At 42.0% G+C, this 23,432-nt stretch overlaps 3 protein-coding genes across 9 annotated transcripts in view; 2 read left to right on the top strand and 1 right to left on the bottom strand.

Moving 5' to 3' along the window:
• ARSK (arylsulfatase family member K) overlaps nucleotides 1-5,333 on the top strand; it is a 43,187-nt gene extending 37,854 nt beyond the window's left edge. The window contains exons 7-8 of one of the 2 annotated variants that reach the window (XM_060009147.1): nucleotides 1,623-1,847; nucleotides 4,275-5,333. In XM_060009147.1, the coding sequence (XP_059865130.1) occupies nucleotides 1,623-1,847; nucleotides 4,275-4,555 (506 nt within the window). In that variant the 3' untranslated portion in view covers nucleotides 4,556-5,333. The remainder of the gene's footprint in view (nucleotides 1-1,622; nucleotides 1,848-4,274) is intronic. The other variant, XM_060009148.1, reaches the window with a different exon arrangement.
• The window catches only part of SKIC3 (SKI3 subunit of superkiller complex), a 156,616-nt gene that overhangs the window by 123,657 nt on the left and 9,527 nt on the right, over nucleotides 1-23,432 (bottom strand). For 5 of the 6 annotated variants that reach the window (XM_060009138.1, XM_060009143.1, XM_060009135.1 and 2 more), the window contains exon 2: nucleotides 17,020-17,133. The gene's annotated coding sequence lies outside the window, so the exon portion shown is untranslated. Of the gene's footprint in view, nucleotides 1-15,401; nucleotides 15,488-17,019; nucleotides 17,134-23,432 lie in introns of those variants that run through there. The other variant, XM_060009136.1, reaches the window with a different exon arrangement.
• Nucleotides 14,242-16,503, top strand: GPR150 (G protein-coupled receptor 150). The gene has a single exon (XM_060009149.1). The coding sequence runs from the start codon at nucleotides 14,355-14,357 to the stop codon at nucleotides 15,648-15,650; it is 1,296 nt and encodes a 431-aa protein (XP_059865132.1). The 5' UTR covers nucleotides 14,242-14,354; the 3' UTR covers nucleotides 15,651-16,503.

Genomic DNA, 23,432 nt, shown 5'->3' with positions numbered 1-23,432 from the left:
TCTGCCAGGCTGCTTCCCAGCCATCTTCAAAGCCCTCTTCTGTCCCTTCCTCTGCCTCGCAGTGGTGCCCCCTGACGGCTGACACACAGACCAGCCCGACCCAGCCTATTCCCTGGCTACTTTCTCTCCTTACAGTAAGTAGCCGACTGTATTGTAGCTCAATTAGTTTCATCTTGGGCCATCTTTTTCTCTCATGCACATCCTCTTTAACATCTTTGCTCCTTCTTCTTCATTTTTAACCAGTTATCTCTGAAATACTTCTCTCTTTCCTTCCTTCCTTCACTTGTTCTTTCACTCTTTCTCAAAAAAGTCCCTGATGATGATTGGTTGGCAGAAGATTAGTACTTGTAATATGCTCCTTCCAAGGAAATGGAAGATACAAATCTTTTAATTAAGTTATATGTAAAACAAGTACCTTCAGAAGATTTATAGAGGTCTTTGTCTGCCTCCTTATTGTCTTTTTTCCTTATTGTCTTTTAATTCACTTGTTTTTCCTCAAATATGTACAGTCAAGTTAAATTAATTTTCTTATTCAATTTTAATTTCTAGCATTGCAGATATATTACATTCTATTTTTTATTGGAAATATTTAATTATTTCTAAATTAATGTTTCTAAAAACATGGAACATTGAAACCAGAAAAGCTGCAGGGGAGGCAACTACAGATTCCTTTTGGAACTATCGCAAGGACCCAGCCATAATTAACGGTAATTTTTTTTTTGAGGTTTGCGGGATCTTATTTCCCTGACCAGGGATTGAACCGGGCCCATGGCAGTGAAAGCACTGGACCACCAGGGAGTTCCCAATGATAATTTTTCTATAGGAAAAAGATAGTTTGAGTTCCAAACAAATAACTTAAAAGCAATTTTTTAAAATACAACCTTTCTTTGACATTAAACATTTCTCATGCTATTATTTTCTATGTCTATATTTGATAAGGAAAAAATAGGTTATTTTTCTCTAAATCAGTATAATCCAGGATTTCCAACGTCTATTCTGCAAAATACTAGTTCCTCAAGATGCTACTTCGGGGTAAAAAGATGTTCTGTAATCAAATAACTTTGGGACAGATGGCGTACTACATACCACCCTTGAAGGTTTATGATACACATCATCAATAAATTTATTTAATTTTAATGACTGCTTGCAAACATATGTAACTACTAGACTCCTTTCTCGTATAGGTCTTGTTAATATCCTGTGGGACCAATTTGAAAAACACCTGTGATCATTCCATCATTTGGAAATATGATGATATGATGATATTACTAATATGATGATATTAGTTAAATATGATATTAACTAATATTCGTTGAGGGTTTCCTATGTGTCAGACACTGTTCTGAGAATTTTACATAAATTTTCATATTTAAACCTAAAATAAACCTGTGAAATACAGGCATTATTATTATCCCCCTTTTACAGATGACAAAATTGAGGTTCGGAGTGGTTAATAACATGCCCAAGGTCACAAGTCTAGTGGAGTAATAAGCATTTGGATCTAGGCAGTCTGTTTACAAAAATCCATATACAGCCTCTAGTCTCTGCGACCTTTAATGATGTCATTTATGAATGTTCAACTAATGAAAGAATGAGTTATTTTAAAATACTGTGTTATTTAGATATTGCTGGAATTCCTCTGCCTCAGAACCTGAGTGGATACTCTCTGCTGCCATTATCATCAGAAATGTTTAAGAATGAACAAAAATTCAAAAACCTACATCCGCCCTGGATTCTGAGTGAATTCCATGGATGCAATGTAAACGCTTCCGCCTACATGCTTCGAACTAACCAATGGAAGTATATAGCCTACTCTGATGGTGCTTCAGTATTGCCTCAACTCTTTGGTAAATTTGTTGATATATTTTTTAAGTATAGATTATGTGTGATGAGTTGACCTACACAGCATTTGCTCAAGGGAGCCAGTAATCATCTAAATAAATATCTGCAGTTTCTCATGCTAGGCCAGTTTACAAAAGGGTGCCCTTGTGAGGAGCAGCTTCTTTGCAAATCAGCATCCGAATTCCAAAGCAAGTGCCCTGAGGCTTTTGATCTGGGTCTCAAGATTGCCACCATTGTTTTCTCTGATCAAGGTGTCTTCTAATACTCATGGTTATCTTTCCCAATCAGTAGTCAGCACCCTCTTATTGTACTTTGGATTCAGTTGTTCTGGAAAATTAACTGCTCTCTTATGGAGCCTGACATTCTACATTTATTAGTTAATGTTCACCCCATCCCTACAAGATGTTACTATCATCTTTATTTTATAGAGAAGACTAGAGTTCAGAGACTAGCGTTCAGATACCTGCACAAGGTCTCACAGCTCAGAAGTGGCAGAACTGGGATTTCAACCCAGGTTTGACTCCAAAATCCATGCTCCTTCCACCCTACAAAAGCCTGCTAGATTCACTACTCTGAATTTGTTTTTAAGCAGCATTATTAGATGTATGGTTTTACTTATCCTTTGTCCTCCTTTTGCATATAAAATATGTGCTAAAGCTATTTTTAATATTCCTTTCTCCCTAAGTTTTTTTCCCAGTTACAAATGTCAAAATTATTAACTCAAAATAATTCTTCAGAGGCCAAACTGATTGACACCCCCCCCCCCTTAACTCTAAAAGGAGGAGATTCTTGGCTTCAAAACAAGTCCTTAAGTTTTCATTCTGTTGAATAATGGGCATCTCTTGTTCATTCATGAGTTACGTTCTGCAAAAAGGAGGTGTGCCTGTCAAAGAATCAGTGGGGGAGCCTGCCTTTCCTGTATTCTCTGGGGTTTATTCACTGACGTCCCTTTCCCAGAGAGGTGCCGTCTGAAATCACCTAGCAAAACCATAAATGTCTTCAGGATCTTCTGGCCAATGCGCGCAAATAGGCCTGCAGGGGGTTTCCCTCACTGTGACTTGTTCATTTACTGTCTTAGGTAACTTGTCATAAGATCTTTGATTTTTCCAATTAGACTGGCATCCTAGTTACATCCTCTGTCTTCCTACATTGTAGGTAAAAGGGGGGTTTATGTTATCTGAAATATTTATCATTTTCTTGATGATAGTGATTGAGAGTTTTTATTTCCATGGCTATTTGCTCAAATAGACACAATCAATGAATGTAATTTTCAAAAATTCAAGCATAGGATGCTAACGTATATTTTAAAAAAAACAAAAAAAACTAGGAGTAAGTGAAGTTGCAAGAACTTGCAACTTCCACTATATAAAAAATTCTTCAGCTGGAACATCTGGGGTTGAAATGGGATAATATAAGCACTACTATATATATATATATATATATATATATATATATATGTATATATATGTATATATAAATACATATCTTTTTGCATGTCAAAGTAAGCAAGGCATCACAGATAGGAAGAATTGTGGCTAAGCCATCTAAGAATAGATAAGGAAAAAAAAAAGGGATAGCAGGATGATGGTAAGAAGGAAGATAATTTGGACATACATTTAGAGAGGTGTTTAACTTTCGGTATATTATTTTTCCATTTACACTGTCCTTTAGCTTACTATACTAAGAAGAACTGAGGATAAAAATAAATTTTAATATGTTATTCGTCACAGAGTAATGACATTCTAAAAGATGGTTTTTAAGCAGATAATTGTAACAGAGCAGGACCCTATGGGGCCTTCCTGGGACAGGCCATCCCCCATATCCTCTGCTTTAGCTCCTCTCTGAAGTACTTAAATAACAGTATTTGATTCACATTTCCTGAGTTGTTTTACAGATGTGAAAACCCCCCACCAAATGGAAGATGTTATAACTACTTGATGACCATGAGCACATAGCCCCAGGCCTCCTGGAGCCTAAGGACTGATAAAGTTAACCCCTGTGACACCACTCTGTTCCCTCATAAGCCAATCAGAGAATTGTGCATGATCACGTACCCTGCGAGCCCCCTCCCTCAACCTGGCTTTTAAAAATGCTTTGCCGAAACTCTTCCGGGAGCTCAGGGGGTTTTAGGGCGCGAACCACCCAATAAACCTTTCTCTGCTCCAAACTGCGACATTTCAGTGTGTTTATAGCCCCACTGTGCATCAGGCACACGAACTTGTGTCCCAGGAAGGCCCCATAGGGTCCTGCTCGGTTACAACTCCCCCCTTTTCTTTGATACTCCTCAATCTTGAGGAGAACAAGTTTTGAATGAGAAAAGGACTAAAGATTCAGATAAGGAGGTTAATCATAAACTTGACAGAGGTACCCACAGGGTCCTGCTCGGTTACATAACTGTTTTGAGAGGTATTCAATTTTTTTTTTTCTTTCAGATCTTTCCTCAGATCCAGATGAACTAACAAATATTGCTACAAAATTTCCAGAAGTTACTGCTTCTTTGGATCAGAAGCTTCGTTCCATTATAAGCTACCCTAAGGTTTCTGCTTCTGTCCACCGATACAATAAAGAGCAGTTTATCAAGTGGAAACAAAGTATAGGGCAAAACTATTCAAATGTCATAGCAAATCTTAGGTGGCATCAGGACTGGCTGAAAGAACCACGGAAGTATGAAAATGCCATTGATCAGTGGCTTAAAATCCACTCTGATCCATAAAATATTTGAACAAAAATAAGAAAATAATGTTCTAGAGCTATATAGAAATATGTTAAAAGATCATGATTAATTTTAAACATTAGTTTTAATAATTACTGATTTTCAGTTAAAGAATGTACTCTTCTAAAATAAAATATCAATCATTATAGAATTACATATTTTCAAACTCATTACTATCAAGACCTTATTCTTATAAACTTCTGACAACTTAACCGAAATATTAAAAGGGTAGAATCAAATACTATAATATAAAGTTGTGTTCCTCTGAATATTATGGAATGTAAAATATTTTAACAATTTTTATTACTTATGACCCATAAAATAGTTGTTTTTGAGTATTTGATGGTGTCTGATGAGTTATTTTTATTTGATGGGATATAGATCATTTGGATGTATTCGATGGGAGTATTTGGAGTATTTTAATAGTACACAGACCATGGATATGGCGGAAATTATTATTTTTTTAAATAGGTAATACATGCACAAGGTACAAGCTTCAAAAAGGTACTAAACAGTTAACAGTGAGCATGAAGTCTCTCTCCTTTCCCAGTCCCCCAGCCACCCAGTACCCCTTCCTGGTGGCAACTACTGTAACCACCTATGTATACTTTGAGAGACAGATAGGCTTCTACAAACTTTATATTCTTCCCCAGCACCCGCCCCTGACACACACACACAAACGGTAGCATACTATAAAAGATGTTCTACAGCTTGCTCTCTTTTTTTCCATTTAACAAAGACACCGAGGACTTCGCTGGTGGCCCAGTGGTTAAGACTCCGCGCTTCCACTGTGGCGGGCACGGATCCCTGGTCCAGGAACTAAGATCCCCACGTGCCGTGCGGCACAGCCAAATAAATAAACAAATAAATAAATAATTTTAAAAATGAAAAATAAAAAAACACCTAGAAGTAAAATTACTGGGGCAAGACTATATCTAGCAAAATTACTCTAGATACCACCAAATGACCCCTAAAGAAGTTATACCAATTTATACTCTTACCAGCAATGCATGGCCTCACATTTGCTGCCAACTGGGTAGATAAAAAATACTTTATTATTGTTTTTCTTCTTTTTCTTACTATGAGTAAAGTAGATCATATTTTCTTATATTTAATAGCCACTGGAATTTCCTTTACATGACCTTTCTTATTTCTATTCTTTGCCTATTTTTCTGTTGGTTGGTTGTCTTTTTTATTACAGGCATACTTTAGATATTAGCTGTCTGTTAGAGAAGCTACCAATATTTTTTTCCTTTTCATAATTTGTCTTTTGACTTTGCCCTGGTGTTTGTTGACATGTAGAAATTGGTATTTTCATGCAAATTTATGAATCTTTGCTTTTGTGGCTTGGAGATTTTGTGTCATATTTAGAATGGCCTTCCCCACTTATCTTCTTTTAGAGTTTTATTTTTTACCCTTAGATCTTTGACCCATGGGAATGTATTACATATTAGAGATCTAACTTTCGTTTGTTTTTTTAAGATGGCCACCCCAATTGACCTTTTATTGAGTAAGCTAATATTTGTCCCATTAGTTAGAAAATGCCACTCTATTATATAACATCTTTTATTGAACAAATTATCTTTTCCTCTAATGATCTGAAACGCCGTTTTCATTATATACAAGTCACATTGACATTTGGGTCCTTTCAAAACATTTTTTACTTTGCAGTGGACCAGTCTATTTTGTTTATTAATAGGGTAGGCAATATCTGGTGATACTATTTTCTTTGCAACAGTTTTCATTTTCAGAATTGTCCTTGGCTATTCTTGCTAACTTATTTTTCCCATACAAATTTAGAATAAGTTTGTGTAGTTCCAAAAATGAAAAATCTTGTTAGTCTTTTTATGATATATTAAATTTATAGCCTACTTTAGGGCAAATTGAATTCTTTGTGATATTCGGTTATTCTAAAGAATATAGTCCACTTCTCCCTTTTTTCAAGCCTTCTTTATATTGCTCAGTAGCATTCTAAGTTTTCTTCATATAGATTAGTTTCTTCTTAGAGATTTTTGGAAAGTAGGGACCTTTAAAAAAACACCACCTAGGACCCATCCCACAGCAGTGGAATTAGAATTCTAGGGATGGCACCTGGGCAGTTTTGTTCTTATTGCTGTTTTGTTTGGTAAGCCCTCCAGCGGACGATTCTAATGTGCAGCCAGAGGTGAGTTTATTCCTAGGTGTTTTATCATTTGTTGGTGGTGTGCTATTTTAAGTAGATGTTTCTTCCATTGTATCTTCTAATTGGTTATTTGTATATACAAATTTTATTTCTATATATTTACTTTGTACCAATAATACAATTTTTTTGGTACTAATAGTTTTCCAGTTGGTATCTTGTATTTCTCTGGTAAAAAGTTTATCTGCAAATAATAATTTTACCCAATTTCCTTTTAACCTAACTTCCTTTTTCAAACTGTCTTGGAAGTTTTCTTCATTAGACAGCTCATCACCTTTACTTTCTTTATTGTTCTTCAGTGAATTGGTATGAGCTTATCTTTGTAGTTATGTATGAATTTCTGAGAAATAATTTTCAGATATGTTCTGAAGTAAAACCCTTAAGAGAAAGATCTCAAGATTTAAACTATTGAGGTTAAAATTAAAATATACAAATCTACTTCTCATCTCCTAATTAAACCTAAGGAATAAAAAATAGCTAATGTGTGATGTATATGCTAAAAATAGTGAAAAATAAAGCAATAATAATAGAAATGTGGTTTTGAAAACATAAGCATGTGAAGATAAATATAATACACCTCATTCTATTCAAACTCTTTAAGATGCATTCACTGTTAGAATTTACCAAGCATCTGCAATGTTTTAAGCTTATTCAATATAGGATCATAATTAGGTAAAATTGAGGTTTTAAGACAATATCTAATTCAAAATGGTATCTAACAACCATGAAAACAGAAAAAGAAGAAAAACTTGGAAAACGAGACAAATTATCTAATGCCAGAATCTGAGAGGAACTGACACTAATTATAAACTGGATTGAGGACAGTCTTTGGGCTTCATCTTTCCCAACCTCCACCATTACCCCCCTGTTCCAAACTACCATAATCTGTTGTATGGAATTTTGCGATAGCTTCCTAGGAGGTCTCCCTGAGTCTGCCCTTGGCTTTCCTCAGTCTCTTCTCAACACAGCAGCCAGAGTGATCAGATCACATCACTGGATACTCAAACCCTCCAGTGGTTCCTCACCTTACTCTGTGAAAGCCTGTCGAATGAAAAAAAAAAAAAAAAGCACAACCTAAAAGTTGAGAATTGTGTTTTATTCTGCGAACTTGCTGAGGACTCGAGCCCAGCAGGCAGCCTCTCAGATAACTCTGAAGGAGAGGCTGCTCTGAAGAGGTGAGGGAGGATCCAGGATATATAGTATCAAAAGATTACTGTTAATTAAAGAAAACCAGACATCTCAAGTTAATGAATTTAGCGCTTTTCTACGTATGGGAAGATGCAAGAGTCTGGGCTCAATGAAATCATTCCTTTGATAGGCACCTGAACTATCTAGGGCCAGTATCCTACTTTCTAGATCCTGAATCCCTTCAGAGTGCACAGTCGGGGGTGGCTGCAGTGACTGATGGCTTGATCCTTTGTTTATTGATATGGCAGGTGACATGCTTGGTCACAAGCCCAAATCATTACAGTGGCCTTCAGGGCTCTAAATGATCCGGCGGCATATTGTACATCTCCCGCACTCTACTGGGTTCACTCTGCTCCAGCCACACTGGCCTCCCTATCCTTTCCCAGGCACACTAGGCAAGCACCACCTCAAGACCTTTGTGCTTATCAACTCTTGGCCTGGAATGCGGTTCTTCCCTCAGATTTACACATGGCTCTCTTTGTTATCTCCTTCCGGTCATTGCTCAAATGTTACCTAATCACAAGGGCTTCACTGCTTTATTTTTCTGGTTATAAATCATTACCGTCCAACTTAGTGTATGTTTTACATACTTAATTTGTTGATACTGTCTCCCACCCCTACTACCCACTAGGATGGAAGCTCCATACAGGAATGGCCTTTTGTCCTTTTTGTTTCCTAAAGTATCCCAAGGGCCTGACACATAGTAGAAGCTCAGTAAATATTTATTGAATTAATATGCGAGGAATTCGAGTTTCTCAGATATCACGTTGTATTGGAAAACCAACACATTTGTCCATGGCAGGGCAGGGGGTGAAAGGGAGTAGGCTTCTCATAAAACAGAGCTTTCTAGAAACAGTGAATTCTAGAAAATCCTGCACAGGAGAATTGATAAAGGGACTCTATCCCTCTGTTTTTTCTTTTTCTATGAAAAAGCCAGATACTAAATATTTTAGGCTTTGTGAGCCATATGGTCTCTTTCACAACTGCTCAATCCTGCCGTAGTAGCAAGAAAGCAGCAGCAGACACTATGTGAACAAATGAGAGGGGTCATACTCCAATGATGCTTTGTTTACAAAAACACAGGATTTGACCTGGGGCCATAGACTGGTAACTGCTAGTCTAGAGCAATGGTTCAAAACTTGCTGCAAATTGGAATCACCTGAGGATGTTTAAAAACTATTATGCCTAGCTCCCACCTGCAAGCATTGAGAGGTTTTAAAACTCCCCAGGTGATTCTAATGTGCGGCAAAATGTGGGAACCATGGGTCTGGAACCTTGTTATTCAAACTATGGTCCTTGGACCAGAAGCATCCACATCACCTGGAAGCTTTATATATTTTTCTCTTTGCAGAAAGAAAAAAAAGTGGATTCTGTATTCTTTCTACTGTTTGTGGTTTTCCATTTCATAAAACCCAGGAGATCCTAGTAAAAACTATTATAATTGATGAAATTTATTAAATGGCTGCATATACATAAATCAATACCTATCTGTAAGAATAGTCACTAATTAAAAATAGAAATCAGGAAAAATATTCCACTCACAGTATGACATTCTATAAAAATAGCTTAAAGTTCAACAAGAAGCACAAATCTAGATGAAAAAAATTATAAAATTCTATTAAGTTTACAAACAAAATATAAACATGGAATGACAGCATGTTCTGGGATAGGAGGCTCTAATATTAAAATGCCACTTCTCCAGAATTAATGCATACATTTCATGCAATCCTGATCTTAGTCCCAGTAAGGGTTTGTTTTTTTTTTAATTGGTCTAAATGATCTGAAAGTTTTCAAAAAACATTGAATGTCTGAAATAACTAATAAAATTATGGAAAATGAATATTGAGGTGGGACAATTCTTACTGGCTATTAAAGCATATTGTAAATCACTGAATCAAACTAGAACTTGGTGATGAGGGGCCATGAGCAAAAAAGAGAGATCTCAACACAAATTAGGTGAAAGAAGCTCAATGTGGAAAACAAAAGATCTAGATCCCTTCTACACTGGTCAGATATTCTAGGTATCTGTGTGTGATGTTTACAATTATGTATATTAAACTCTCAGATAAGATTTTTAGCCCCCTTTCTTCTCTTAAAGTTACAAAGCAGAATCTTAAATTCTTGGGTCAAAAAATTAAAGGTATAGGCTATTTTTTAAATAATGAAAATGAGAAAACTTAGAAGAACATATGGCACAACCAAAGCTATACTCAGCCTTAAGCTTTTTATTATTAAGGGGAATAAAAAATAAACTGTTCAAGAAATTAGAAAACAAAATAATCATAAATGTTGTAATATTGATGGTAAAGGATTGGTATCCTTAGTGTCTTGAGAGCTCTGCTTCCACATAGGATAGGGATTATTGCTCCCACAGGAAAAGAAATCAAAAGGAAAAGAAAAAAGCTAGATAATCTACAAAATTAAAACTTTTTTGAGCCTCTCATAGGACAGGTGAACTGAATTGAAAAGGGTGGCAAGCCCTTCTGAGGACAGCTGAGACACCCAAACTGTCCCACCTTTGGCAGTACATGGGAAGAAAGACTAGAAGCCAAAAGAGGAGGTAAGAAAACAACTGAGGGCTTCCCTGGTGGCGCAGTGGTTGAGAGTCCGCCTGCCGATGCAGGGGACATGGGTTCGTGCCCCGGTCCGGGAAGATCCCACATGCCGCGGAGCGGCTGGGCCCGTGAGCCATGGCCGCCGAGCCTGCATGTCTGGAGCCTGTGCTCCGCAACGGGAGAGGCCACAACAGTGAGAGGCCCGCGTAGCACAAAAAAAAAAGAAAAGAAAACAACTGATATTTTGACAAATTCATAAAAGCCAAATGTGTGTGAAAAAAGCAGCAGAAACTAGGAGCCACACACACAAGGGAGACCACCTCCAGTAATGAGCTTTTTCTCATGGACCTTAACCAGCACTCATGAGAAAGATGGGGAGCAGGGCAGGGAACCTGACAGAGCCTCTACAGTGGGACAGACGAACAGATGGGGAGGGGCTGCCTCTGTAGCAGAAGCATAAAACCCAGAACCTTCTCTCTTACAAAGCGAAAACTCATCGGCCACTGGGGAAGGAGCAGAAAACCCTCTCAGCCCCAGTCCTCAGCAAAAGGTCAGCTATCACCGGGAAGGGGTAGATTATAGCAAAAGCTCTCTGCTCCTGAGAGGCAGAACCCCAGTCATGCTCACAGTCCTGCACTGAGAGAAAGCAGAGATCTCTTGCAACAGCGGTACAGACAAGAAACTTGCTCTCCTGCAAGTTACAAGGCCGAGTTCAGCTGCCATAGGGGAAAGTGACAAATGTGGATAAAGTCCCACCCTTAAGGCTCAGGTCCCCAGGGCCTACATAAGACTGAAGCTGGAGTTAAGTGAGTTTCTTTAAAAAAAAAAAAAAAATCAGCCTGCCCCCACCATGAACAACAGCACACTACTTCTGGGAGAAAGATAAGAAGCATGGAGAAAGAAACCACCCACCGCACTCCCTATGGCCAGGTGTGCCGAAAGCTAGGGGTGGAGCAGGAAGACTGAGAAAAACCCTCCAGTGTTCCAAGCCTCTCACTAAAGCAAGACAGCAGCAGTACTGCAGGAATCTGAAGTCTGCAGGAGAATAATGATAACTATACCAACATCAGAACCCAAGCCTAGCTCAACTACTGCCTACATTTAGTCAACCCCTCCACCCTACTAGCCTGAGATGAAGAAGCATGCCCATTTTCAGGAGTGAATACTATTTACATCAGTCACTGTTTTTCGCTTACATATTATGTCTGGCATTTGGTCAAACTTACATGGCAAAGAAGCAAGAAAAGACCCATTTTGAAGAAAGAAGGCAGTAAACAGAACCAGACTGAGAGATGGCCCAGAAGCTGAAACCATGAGAAAGTGACTTGAAAATACTATGATTAATCTATTGAAGGACCTAGGGGGAAATGTGGTTAACATGCACGAACAGAGTGGGAATTTCAGCAGAGAGATGGAAACTATTTTTTAAAAAAGGAATAAAACTGATTCACTAGAAACAACATGCTATTGTGGATGAAGAAGTCCTTCAAATGGCTTATCAGCAGACTAGATACACACAAAAAATTAGTGAACTTGAGAGAAAAAGAATTAGTGAACTTGAATATAGGCCAAGCAAAATTTTTCAAGATAAAATACTGAATTTCAAAGGGTAACAGCTTCCTCTGAGGAGAGATGGGATAGGGAAAAAAAGAAAGAAAAAAAGAAAAAGTGAAAGGTAGAGAAAAAAGAGCAGAGCATCCAAGAACTGTGGGACAATATGAAAAGGTATAATATATATGCAATTGAAATAACAGAATAGAGGCAAAATGTCAGAAGAAATATCTGAAAAGACAATTGCTGAGAATTTTCCAAAATTAATGGAAGACAACAAATCACCAACCTAAACGTTTAGAGAAGCCCAAGCAGAATACAAAGAAAAACACACATAGGGACTTCCCAGGTGGTGCAGTAGTTAAGAATCCGCCTGCCAATGCAGGGGACACGGGTTCAAGCCCTGGTTCGGGAAGATCCCACATGCTGCGGAGCAACTAAGCCCCTGTGCCACAACTACTGAGCCTGCGCTCTGGAGCCCACGAGCCACAACTACTGAGCCCACGTGCCACAACTACTGAAGCCCACGCGCCTAGAGCCGGTGCTCCGCAACAAGAGAAGCCACTGCAGCGAGAAGCCTGCGACGAAGAGTAGCCCCCGCTCGCCACAACTAGAGAAAGCCCGCGTGCAGCAACAAAGACCCAACACAGCCAAAAATAATAAATAAGATAAATTTAAAAAAAAATTAAACCAGGAGTTTGATTTCCCAAGGCTATCACTCTACCTCTTAAATGTTCCACCAAGAATGGCTATTCCTACATCTCCCCAGAGCTTCCTTGAGCTCTTCTGGATGATACTGGCACAGGTATAACAGGCATTTTTTTCTTAGGTTGATGGATTTATAATCAAGGTAGAAACATTTGCTCAAAATTATCTGAAATGCATCATATATCCATTAATTCATCAACTCAAAACATATTTACTGATACCTACCATGGGTCAGGTCCAGTGATAGGCACTGGGGATATAATAAAAATGACAAAGTTCTCTGGCCACAAAGAGCAACAGCTTGAGAAATGAGATTCCCACTCCACCTGGCAGGCCTGTCCACTGCACCCACCAAACCCTCCTATCCCGGACATCTTAAAGTGTCAAATATTTCCTCAGCCTGGGAATGTGAACCCCAACAGACACCCAGACCAGGAAGCATAGGCTGTACTTTCACCATAATTAATGTGGAGGGTGCATAAAAAACCAAACTGATGCTTCCAACAGGAAAACTAAAATCTGTTTCTGAGGAGGTAGGGCTAAAATAAAAGAGATTGCATTTAATCTAAACCATTTCCTGTGAGTTGGATTTCTTTTTTAAAACTTGGCCGCCTTATCATCTTCTTAGTCACCTTTTCTCCAGGCTTATTGGAGGCGTAGTCCCTCCTAGCAACCTCCCATCTGCTAAAAAACAGAATCAAGAGAATGAAGAGCCTCGATGATACATCTGTCACTGAGTGAAAGTATTAGGAGAAAAGCAATAAATGTACTATCCATTTGCATAAAACCTATTAATGCCCTCTTCAGACTAATGAAATGAATTTTACATCACGGAGAGCAGCTCTGACCTGCTGTTTCTAGTAATGAGGAGTATTTGAAACAATCTGCAAACCACTGCTGCTCCTAATTGCCAAGCAACACCTTTGACTTTAGTTCTCTCCGAGTACAATACTCTTGTTGGCCAGAGGAAGATTTATCTGTTGGGCTCCTCTTTGCTCAAAACACTGTGAGGTTTCTTGGGTTCCTGTTTTTCTCAAGCTAGTGCAGAACCATGGCATTTCAAATCTTTCTCTTCTGTATTTTAATCAAAACTAGTGCCTTTTTTTTTTTTTCTTACTGTCAATCTGAAACCATTTTGAGGGGTATAGTCTCAGTCAGGACTTTCCTCTCCAGTGTGCTGGTCCCGGGTTAACGTTGGCCAGGCAAAGCGACCTTCTGTCTGGCTGTGCTATATGTAAACACCCAACGGGAGAGGTTTCTAGAGCCCAGAGGTTCGCGGCTCCCGCGAGGGCTGCACCGGGGCTGCGGCAGAGACTGGAAGGGGATCTACCCGGATTGGGAGGGGAGACGCGGAGAGGAAGGTGGAGAAGAGGAATCATGTGTGTTCCTCGAGCGTACACCCCCCCCCCCATTTGAGTGACAAATGACGAGGACAACCTATAAAAACAACTAAGCGCAAAGCTACCTGCATCTATCTCCCTCTCTGTGCGTGTGCGTTTTCAACTAACTTTGGGAACTCGTTAAGACCCGGCATCGCGCCCAGCGGAGCCTCGCCTCCACCTTGGTTTCCCGCGCCCTGCCTGCCCTGTTCGGTACCTCCTCTTCCTCCAGGCTAGGGATGGAGGATCCCTTCAGCCCCTCAACTCCGGCGCCGGCGCCCAACCTCTCCGTACCCATCTCGCTGGGCTGGGGTCTCAACCTGACTTCCGGACAGGGAGCCCCAGTCCCGGGGCCGCCGCCGCCGCCGTCCGGGCCGCCCAGCCGCCGCGTCCGCCTGGTCTTCCTGGGGGTCATCCTGGTGGTGACGGTGGCCGGCAACGCTACGGTGCTGTGCCGCCTGTGCGGGGGCGGCGGGCCCTGGGCAGGGCCCAAGCGTCGCAAGATGGACTTCCTGCTGGTGCAGCTGGCCCTGGCCGACCTGTATGCGTGCGGGGGCACCGCGCTGTCGCAGCTGGCCTGGGAGCTGCTGAGCGAGCCGCGCCGGGCCGCGGGCGACCTGGCGTGCCGCTTCGTGCATCTGCTACGGGCATCCGGCCACAGCGCGTCGGCCCACCTCGTGGCGATCATTGCCCTCGAACGCCAGCGCGCCGTGCGCCGTCCACAGGGCCCGCCGCTGCCCGCGCGCGCCCTCGCCGCCCTGGGCTGGCTGCTGGCGCTGCTGCTGGCGCTGCCCCCGGCCTTCGTGGTGCGCGGGGGCGCCCCCTCGCAGCCGCCCGCCGCGCCCCCGGCCGCTCGCGCCTGGCCCGGGGAGCGTCGCTGCCGCGACATCTTCGCGCCGCTACCGCGCTGGCACCTGATGGTCTACGCGCTCTATGAGGCCGTCGCGGGCTTCGTGGCGCCGGTCGCGGTCATGGGCATCGCTGGCAGCCGCCTGCTCTGCGCCTGGCGGCAGCGCCCGCCCCAGGCCCCATCGGCCGCGGCGCCCAGGTCGGCCAGTCCCGGCCAAGCCCCCGCGCCCAACGCGCTGCCCCGCGCCAAGGTCCAGAGCCTGAAGATGAGCCTGGTGCTGGCGCTGCTGTTCGTGGGGTGCAAGCTGCCCTACTTCGCTGCCCGGCTGGCGGCCACGTGGTCGTCTGGGCTAATGGGAGACTGGGAGGCCGAGGACCTAGCGGTGGCCCTGCGCCTCCTGGGGGTGGCCAACAGCGCTCTCAATCCCTTCGTCTACCTGTTCTTCCAGGCGGGCGACTGTCAGCTCTGGCGGTGCTGGCGGAGGCGCCTGGGTGCAGTGTGCTGCCCGCGGGAGGGAGTCGCGGAGGACGACGAGGGCGCCCGGGGCCACCAGGCGCTCCACCGCCACCGCTGGCCCCACCCACATTATCACCACGCTCGGCGGGATCAGCCGGAGGAGGGTTACTTGCGCCCACCCCCGCCGCGTCCCCGGTCGCTGCCCTGCTCCTGCGAAAGCGTCTTCTAGGTGTTCGTTGGCCAGAGTCAGGTCATCTGTCGCTGTGGCACCGCCTCCACGGAACACGAGGCCGGCCGGTCTCTATCTAGATCACAACCGTCAGGACCGTCTCCAAGAGCGTTACACTGAAGCTGTCCCCATCCTCCACTCCCCTATTACATTTCTTTCTAATGTTTACATTTTTCTACACTCTTTCAGGTTCTTTTCTCCTTTTCAGTTCTCACATTTCCCCATCTGGAGACAGAGAGTGAGCCATTTGTTTGTAAAAGCAAAGTTAGAGTTATTTTTGTAGTTCTTTTTCACTCCCATAGCGTTCTGGATAAGACCATTTGCTTTAGTTAAATTGCCAAGCTTTCATTACTTGCTGTGTTATCATTTGTTTTTCCTTGTTTCGGGTCGTGTTTAACTGTAGCTTGGGGACCAGAGAATGTGCCTCTCTTTCCTGGAGGAATATCCTCACATTGCCCTGAGGAGCCTGGAAATTGTACCAGTGATACTGTCAGAAATGTAATCTTGCTGTCACTTCAGAGCCACAGAGTATTTGTAAAATAAAAACATTTCCCACAGAGCAGTTAGGACTTTTTTTTTAACATGGTAATGTGTTTTGTCAGAAGAAAATCAGTGTGGCCTTTATTTCTGGTCTAGCTTCCACTTCAGGAGAAGCCGGGATTGTAGGAGGGAGACATAAAAGCTTGCCTTCCAACCTTTCAAATATGCCCCGTTTCTGTAGGAAATTGTTCCTGTGCCCAGAGCAGCCTCTACAGCTGTGACGCTTTGCACAGGTGGAGCCTCTGAGCAGAATCGCCAGCAGACTAGAGAAGGGAAGCACCTGAGTGGTGCACAGGGGTGAGGCTCACTGTCCCAGGTGGAGCCTTAGGGATATTCGCATCTAGGAAGAAAGCTACAACCTCCCAATGCTGCATGGATATATAAAACTCTCTTTTTTACAAACAAAGGCAATGCCTATTGGTGTGGATTGCTGAGAACAAGGTCAAGGAGCAGATTTAGTCAGTGACCTCCTCCTCCTAACTGTCCTTGGCTCTAGAGAGAAGTGGCAGCTCTTGGGAACAAATATCCATCTGTTTACCAATGTTTCATCTGAGAATCTGCAGGCTTTCCATTACAGTCTTTCCTGTTCATGCACAAACGCAGAACTAAGATCCAGAAAGGAGAAATGACTGGTAAAGTTCACTTGTGAAGCCACTGCTCTCTGAGGACTTCCTTGTTTTGTTCATTGATGAATCCCAAACTCTTAAACAATGTTTGATACATAGTAGGCACACAACACACATTTGTTCATTAATTCATCATATGAATCAGGCATAGATAGAATAGAAAAAAGATTTACAAAAAGAAACCTTCATTAAACTTGGCTTACCTTCCTCCAAAATCTTGTCCAAAAATGTTATATAGTTAGATGTTTTCCTTCCTCTTTCATCCTCCCTACCCTGCTGAGGAAGGTATGGCATGCAGTATACCAAGAATAAGCCACCTAAAGAGAAAAGAACACAATTGTCTTCATGAACCTAAATCTGGGTTATAGCATTATTTTTATTCATTAATAAGCATCTTTACTAGCTTATTTTGTGCCAAGCAATGTATGAGGCATTGGAGATGCTAAAATGAATAAGACACATTTTCCCTCAAAGACCTTATAATCATATGTAGGAGACAATCTGACAAATACAGCACAAAAACAGTCAGATGTGCTTTAATAGGGGTTCCAGTCTGGGTGTCAGGACACTGAAGAAGAACATCTAACAACCTTGGGAGCCTGGGGGATGGTGGGGGTGACCCATCAGATAGGGGAAGGTATTCTATGCAGTTGGGACTAGCATTTGTAAAGCATAAGTGAGAGAGAACATAGCATGGTTAAGGAATGGCAATAGTTGAAGTATCTAGCATTAGGGTGCCTGTGGGGTCTGACCTGATGGGATATGTGGCCACAGAGAAACAGCCCAGACCCAGTGAAGAAAAGTCTGTTTGCCACACCAAGAAAGCCAAAAATAGCCTTTGAAAGATTTAACCAGAGTTGCAGTATGATCAGATTTGAATTCTGCAAAGTCATTCCAATGATGGTGTGAAGGATCAACTAATTGGAAGGGGGGAATACCTAGAGGCAGGGATCAAGGAAGAAGCTCAGAGACCTCAAAATATGACCTATAATGTTTTATCACTTAGAATGCTCTCAACAAGGTAATTTAAGCCAACTGAGTCAGATTTTCTGTTTTCTGCAGTTGAGAACACACTAACAGAAAAACAGATACAGCTGGCTTAAATTTATTATCTCGCATAACAAGAAGTTCAGTGGTAGGGCTGCTCCAGGATTGGTTAATTGAGTAGCTTCATAACTTCATAACCAAGGACCTAAATCCTTTTCGTCTTTCTATTCTGCCATCCTGAACTGGTGGGCTTGACATTAAAGTCAGTTTCCCTTGAGGTCACAAAATGGCTGCTGCAGTTCCAGGCATCACATTCAAACATGACAATGTGCAGAAGGAGATTCTCTCTTATTTTCACTCTTTATAAGAATGAAGAAACATTTCTTGGATGTCCTGGATAGACTTTCCCACATGGTTCATTGGCCAGTCCATATCTAGACATATCATTGCAAGGGAAACAGGGCCACCATGACTGACTTGGACCTGGAACTGAAGATATGAGTTGCATAGAGAAGGGGTGAAAAATGAGACTCTCATTCTTTCTTTTAGGAAAGAAAGAAGGGGAAATGCTTGTTGGGAGGCCAGACTAAACTTTTAAACAATTGCAAAATTGTTAAAAAGATTGATTTTTTAAATCTATTGAAGATTTACAGCTGATTACCATCTAGAAATTAAGAGAAATTTCCATCTGGGTCAAAAATACAGAATTCCAATTCAAGTAGTTAATTTAAAATACAATTAAACTACATTTCCCTAGATTTTGTGGAAGATTTGGTTAAATCTACTTCATACTAAAATGTTTCTCTTCTATAACTAAGAAACTTTCTCTAACTTTAACTATATCTGAAATTTGAAGGTAGATCTAGGTGACTTCGTTCCCATCCCTGGTGGCATTTCTAGGTTAAGAAACTTAAAGCACCACCTCAGAATCATGACCACTGATCCTAGGAATCTACATTGCTATAGACAACTCATAATTTCAGCTCTGTCCCAATCAAGGAAGCCCCCAAAGGTTATTCTAAATTTAGACTCTTCCTAGAGTAGGACATACCACTCAAACTGCACAGCAAAGGGAAATGAGCGGATGACCCTGAACTTGATCTCTTTTCTAGGTATCACCCAAACAGGAAATGACTAGAGGACCATCAAGACCACATATTTAGAGTTTGGGAGGAAACAAATAACATCCCCTCACCCACTGTACATTCCCCTTGGAGTTAGATTTTAACTAAGCTGCTGCAAACAGGTCTGGACTTCAGGACTCCAGAGAGCACTATTTACATAGACAACAATGCAAATGTCACCACAACTTAAAAGACTAAATTCAAATAATTCTGCATTTTTAAAAAAGAACTAGCCACACAGTAACATACAGCTAAAATAAGTAAACATGAGCTATTACATAATTTGAAGGAGAAGATATGTAGAAAACAGCCAGGAGTGTAACTAAAACCACAACTAGCTATAAATCATTTACTAAAAATAGAATAGTCTAGCTCATTTGTGGAAGAGATAGATTTAAAATATTTTTTTCTAAGCCACTTCCTAGGAAACACGAAAGGAAGTAGAAAATTTGAGCAGTTTCTCTCCCATTCCTAAAGTTCCCTCGATCAAAGGGAAAACATTAATAAAATACTAATACAAATGAATAGTCTAATTAAATTAAACATGTTTTGCTGAGTTGAGACAGTGTAATATAATGAAAAGAGCAGAGTCTATGGAGCCTAAAGACTTGGACTTGTTTCATCTCTACAACTTAGTGGCTGTGTGACTTTAAGCTGTTTGCTGAATCTTTTTTGTTTGTTTGTTTTGTTTTTTGTTTTTTGTGGTATGTGGGCCTCTCACTGTTGTGGCCTCTCCCGTTGCAGAGCACAGGCTCCGGACGTGCAGGCTCAGCGGCCACGGCTCACAGGCCTAGCTGCTCCGTGGCATGTGGGATCTTCCCGGACCGGGGCACGAACCCGTGTCCCCTGCATCGGCAGGCAGACTCTCAACCACTGCACCACCAGGGAAGCCCTGCTGAATCTTTTTGAGTCTTGGTTTTCTCATCAATAAAATGAGGTTTCTATTACCTTGCTTCATAGGATTCACGTATGTAAAATACTTGATTGCTGGGGAGACGGGTCCTGTCAGCTTGTCTCTTCAGTTTCACCCCAGTATTCAATATATGATAGCTATTGTTATTCTCTAACACTGGGCTATGAGGGATAAAATCCAGCTGAGTAATATCACATGAAACGAAGGAAGGGATATTGGAGAATCTATGAAAGATTAATGCACTCAATGGTGCTACATAGTAATAAGGAAGTTAGGCCTTACAGAAGGGAGAATGCTCACAGTAATTGTCAACTACCTTCCTTGAATCCACTTTCTCTTTTCTAGCAGTTCTCAGGTTCTTATTGCTGCCAAAATCCTGGCTCTCTGTGCACCGATGTCAAATAGAAATATGGAGACGGAGTTTGGAGGAAAGAGAAGGAGTAGCTTTATTTCTTTGCCAGGCAAAGAGGGAACACAGCACGCTAGTGCCTCAAGGACCGTGCCCACCCCGGAGAGGTCAGTGAGGTGTTTTATAGTGTTCAAGGAGCAGGGCATGATTAGCTCATGGACAATTCTCGGATTGGTTGGCATAAAGGTGAAATTTTAAGCATCATCAACCTTCTGGTTTCAACCAGTCTAGGGTCCATGTTCTTGTGGTTAGCGGTTTTCATCTGGAGGGGCTACCTTGCCTGTAAAAACAACTTAGGAATGTGTGTCAGGACTTTACCTATATCTTTCAGGGAACTGGGAGTTTGGTGATTCTGCAATGTGACAGAATTATAGTCTAAATTGTTACTAGCTCCTCAACCAGCTATTCTTTGTTTCTACATCTTCACATTTCCCAATCATTAACTCTTTTTTTTAAATTAAAAAATATATATATATATTTATTTATTTTGGTTGTGTTGGGTCTTCGTTGCTGCACGCGGGCTTTCTCTAGTTGTGGCAAGCACGGGCTACTCTCTGTTGCGGTGCGCGGGATTCTCATTGCAGTGGCTTCTCTTGTTGCGGAGCACAGGCCCTAGAGCGCTCGGGCTTCAGTATCAGTAGTTTGTGGTTCGTGGGCTCTCGAGCACAGGCTCAGTAGTTGTGGCACCCGGGCTTAGTTGCTCCACGTCATGTGGGACCTTCCTGGACCAGGGATCGAACCCATTTCCCCTGCATTGGCAGGTGGATTCTTAACCACTGTGCCACCAGGGAAGTCCCTCACAAGCAGGGTCTTGATAAGCATTTATGCATGGGGATTGCCTTCTCAGAAAAGCTGCCCTGAGGTGACCATGCCATGAAAAAGCCAAGCGGAGGCCTAGCTACTCAGCCATTCTATCTGGGCGCAGTTCCCAGATGACCCTCCAGCTCAATGCACCCACATGAGTGAGCCCAGGGGAAACCAAAGGAAGAACTACCATGCTAACCCACAGACTTGTGAGGAATAACAAACCATAGCCATTAAGTGTTAGGGTGGTTTGTTTTGCAGCAACAGTTAACTAAATCATGGGCGGAGTAGTGAAGTGGTGTTGGATGCATTCAAAACGGGAGTCGAAAGACACAGATATCAGAAACCTGGGTTCTAGTCTCCAACCACATGTTAAATTGGGAGATTTAACTGCTTACCATGTAATATGATGAGGCCTCATGCTAACTTCAAATGAGAGAACCCCAAGCTCAGGGGATAGAATTAGAGCCCCAACTCTAATCCCATTTCCACAAGGTGAAATCTCCTTCTATGGCCAAACCCTGGCAGTTCTGGGTATCGTTTTATTAAGCAAGGTACTATTGTCTGCCTTACAAAATACCCATAAGATAAATAATGGGAACCACAACAATAATAACAGACAAAATTTATTAAATAATTTCTATGAAGTTTGGCACTTTACAAGCATTAATTCATTTAATCCTCATAACGACTAAAAGGAATATATCATAACCACCTTCAGTTTATAGATAAGGAAATTGGGTCTACAGATAACTTGCCCAGGATCAAACAGCTAGTAAGTGACAGAGCTGTGGGGTTTTCTGTTTGTTTGTTTTGGGTTTTTTTTCATCATCTGAACAGGTAATAGCCAAGAAGTTTCGCTGAGCCTCAGATAAAGGTCTTGCTTTACAGACTTACGTGTCTGTTAGAGACACGGCCTAGAGATACACAAGTGGGGGACAGGGGTGGGAGAGGGGGGATGTTGGATAAAAATGGCTACCAGAAGGGTGAAATGCATTTTAGAAAAACAGTACCTAATTATGTCAGAGAGTTTCATCATTTCAGCCTCCAAACGATCCAAATAAAGAACTCACTTGCTAGGAATGGAGGAGACTGGTCACCAAAATCCATTCTCCCCTTCTTACGTGGCTGCCCTGCCACAGACTATATTTCCCAGTCTCTCTTGCAGTTAGTTACAGCTCTGTGACCTGTTCTCAGCGATGGAATGTGAGCAAACATGGTATGTGTGGCTTCCAGACTTGGGCCTTAAGACATATGGCTTGGGCTCCTCCGAGCTCTCTTTCCCCTTCCTATTGGCTGGAAGACACAATGATCAGGTTCAGCCATGCAGATGAGGACAACGTCCTAGAGGTTCCTTCAGGATCTTGTGGGAGCACAGACAGCCTAAACTGTTCAGAAGATTATGTGACAGAAATAAATTTCTGTCTTCTTTAAGCCATGAACTCTGGGAGTCTGTTTATTACAGTAGATTAGTCTCTACCTCAGTTAATATTTTGAGGTTGTACTAAATTAGACTAGGAGATGGTCTTGCTCATCAGTTCCAGAGGCCCTCTGTGTTTCCAGGGGAGCTTGGTGTGAATTTAGCTGGAGCCAAGTCTAGAATATGAAACTCCTCAGAGGTCCAAGATGTCTGAGCCAAACCATACCTGTGAGATGCATCTTTTATTGTCCCCAAAGGAAGTCCTTAACCTCAGGAAGTACTTTTTTAAAAAAATTTTAATCTAAAAGTTGAGTGTGTTAGAGAAACCTCATGTCCATGGACATCAATACAGAAGCAGGCATCCAAAATGTGGCAGGCTCTCTGGTTGTCCACATGAACATTTCTTATTCTCTTGCCTTGCTATAAGAATCCTGATTGTGTTCAGAGGGCTAGAAATCACCTGGGAGCTTCTTCTTTCCTCATATGTCTGATGCCTTGGCTGGGATATTCAAAGCTGGACTCAACAGGAACATCAACCAAAGTGCCTACCTATCGCCCTCCATGTGGCTTTGGCTTTCTCACTGCATGACAGCCAGAGAGTAGTCAAACTTCTCCTAAGGCAGCTCAAGTTTCCAAGAGCAAGTGTTCTAGTGAACAAGCCACATGGCTCTGTATGGCCTTGCCTCAAAAGTCTCACAGAAGCATATCCTCTGTTTCTACTGGTGGAAGCAGTTCCAAACCTGTCCAGATTCAAAGGCAGAGAACATAAACCCTACCCTCTAAGGGAAGAGGTGTCAAAGAATTTGCAGTCGTATTTTAAAACTGCCACACCATCCCCCAAGGAAGATAACCCTATCCCCCGCTCTGGGAGATATATCTAAGACAACCATGGTAATGCCATTCCTCCTGCTAGTTGACTGGTGTGGGGCAATGAAACTAGAGGTGAGACCTTCTGGAGG

This window comes from Delphinus delphis, chromosome 3 (assembly GCF_949987515.2).
Source record: "Delphinus delphis chromosome 3, mDelDel1.2, whole genome shotgun sequence".
NCBI lineage: Eukaryota > Metazoa > Chordata > Mammalia > Artiodactyla > Delphinidae > Delphinus > Delphinus delphis.
Note: the sequence above shows the minus strand (reverse complement) of the source record. Positions and strands in the feature narration are given on the sequence as shown.

Excerpts from the sequence above, each read along its gene's own strand:
- GPR150 (XM_060009149.1), top strand. The coding sequence starts at position 14,355 with ATGGAGGATCCCTTCAGCCCCTCAACTCCGGCGCCGGCGCCCAACCTC.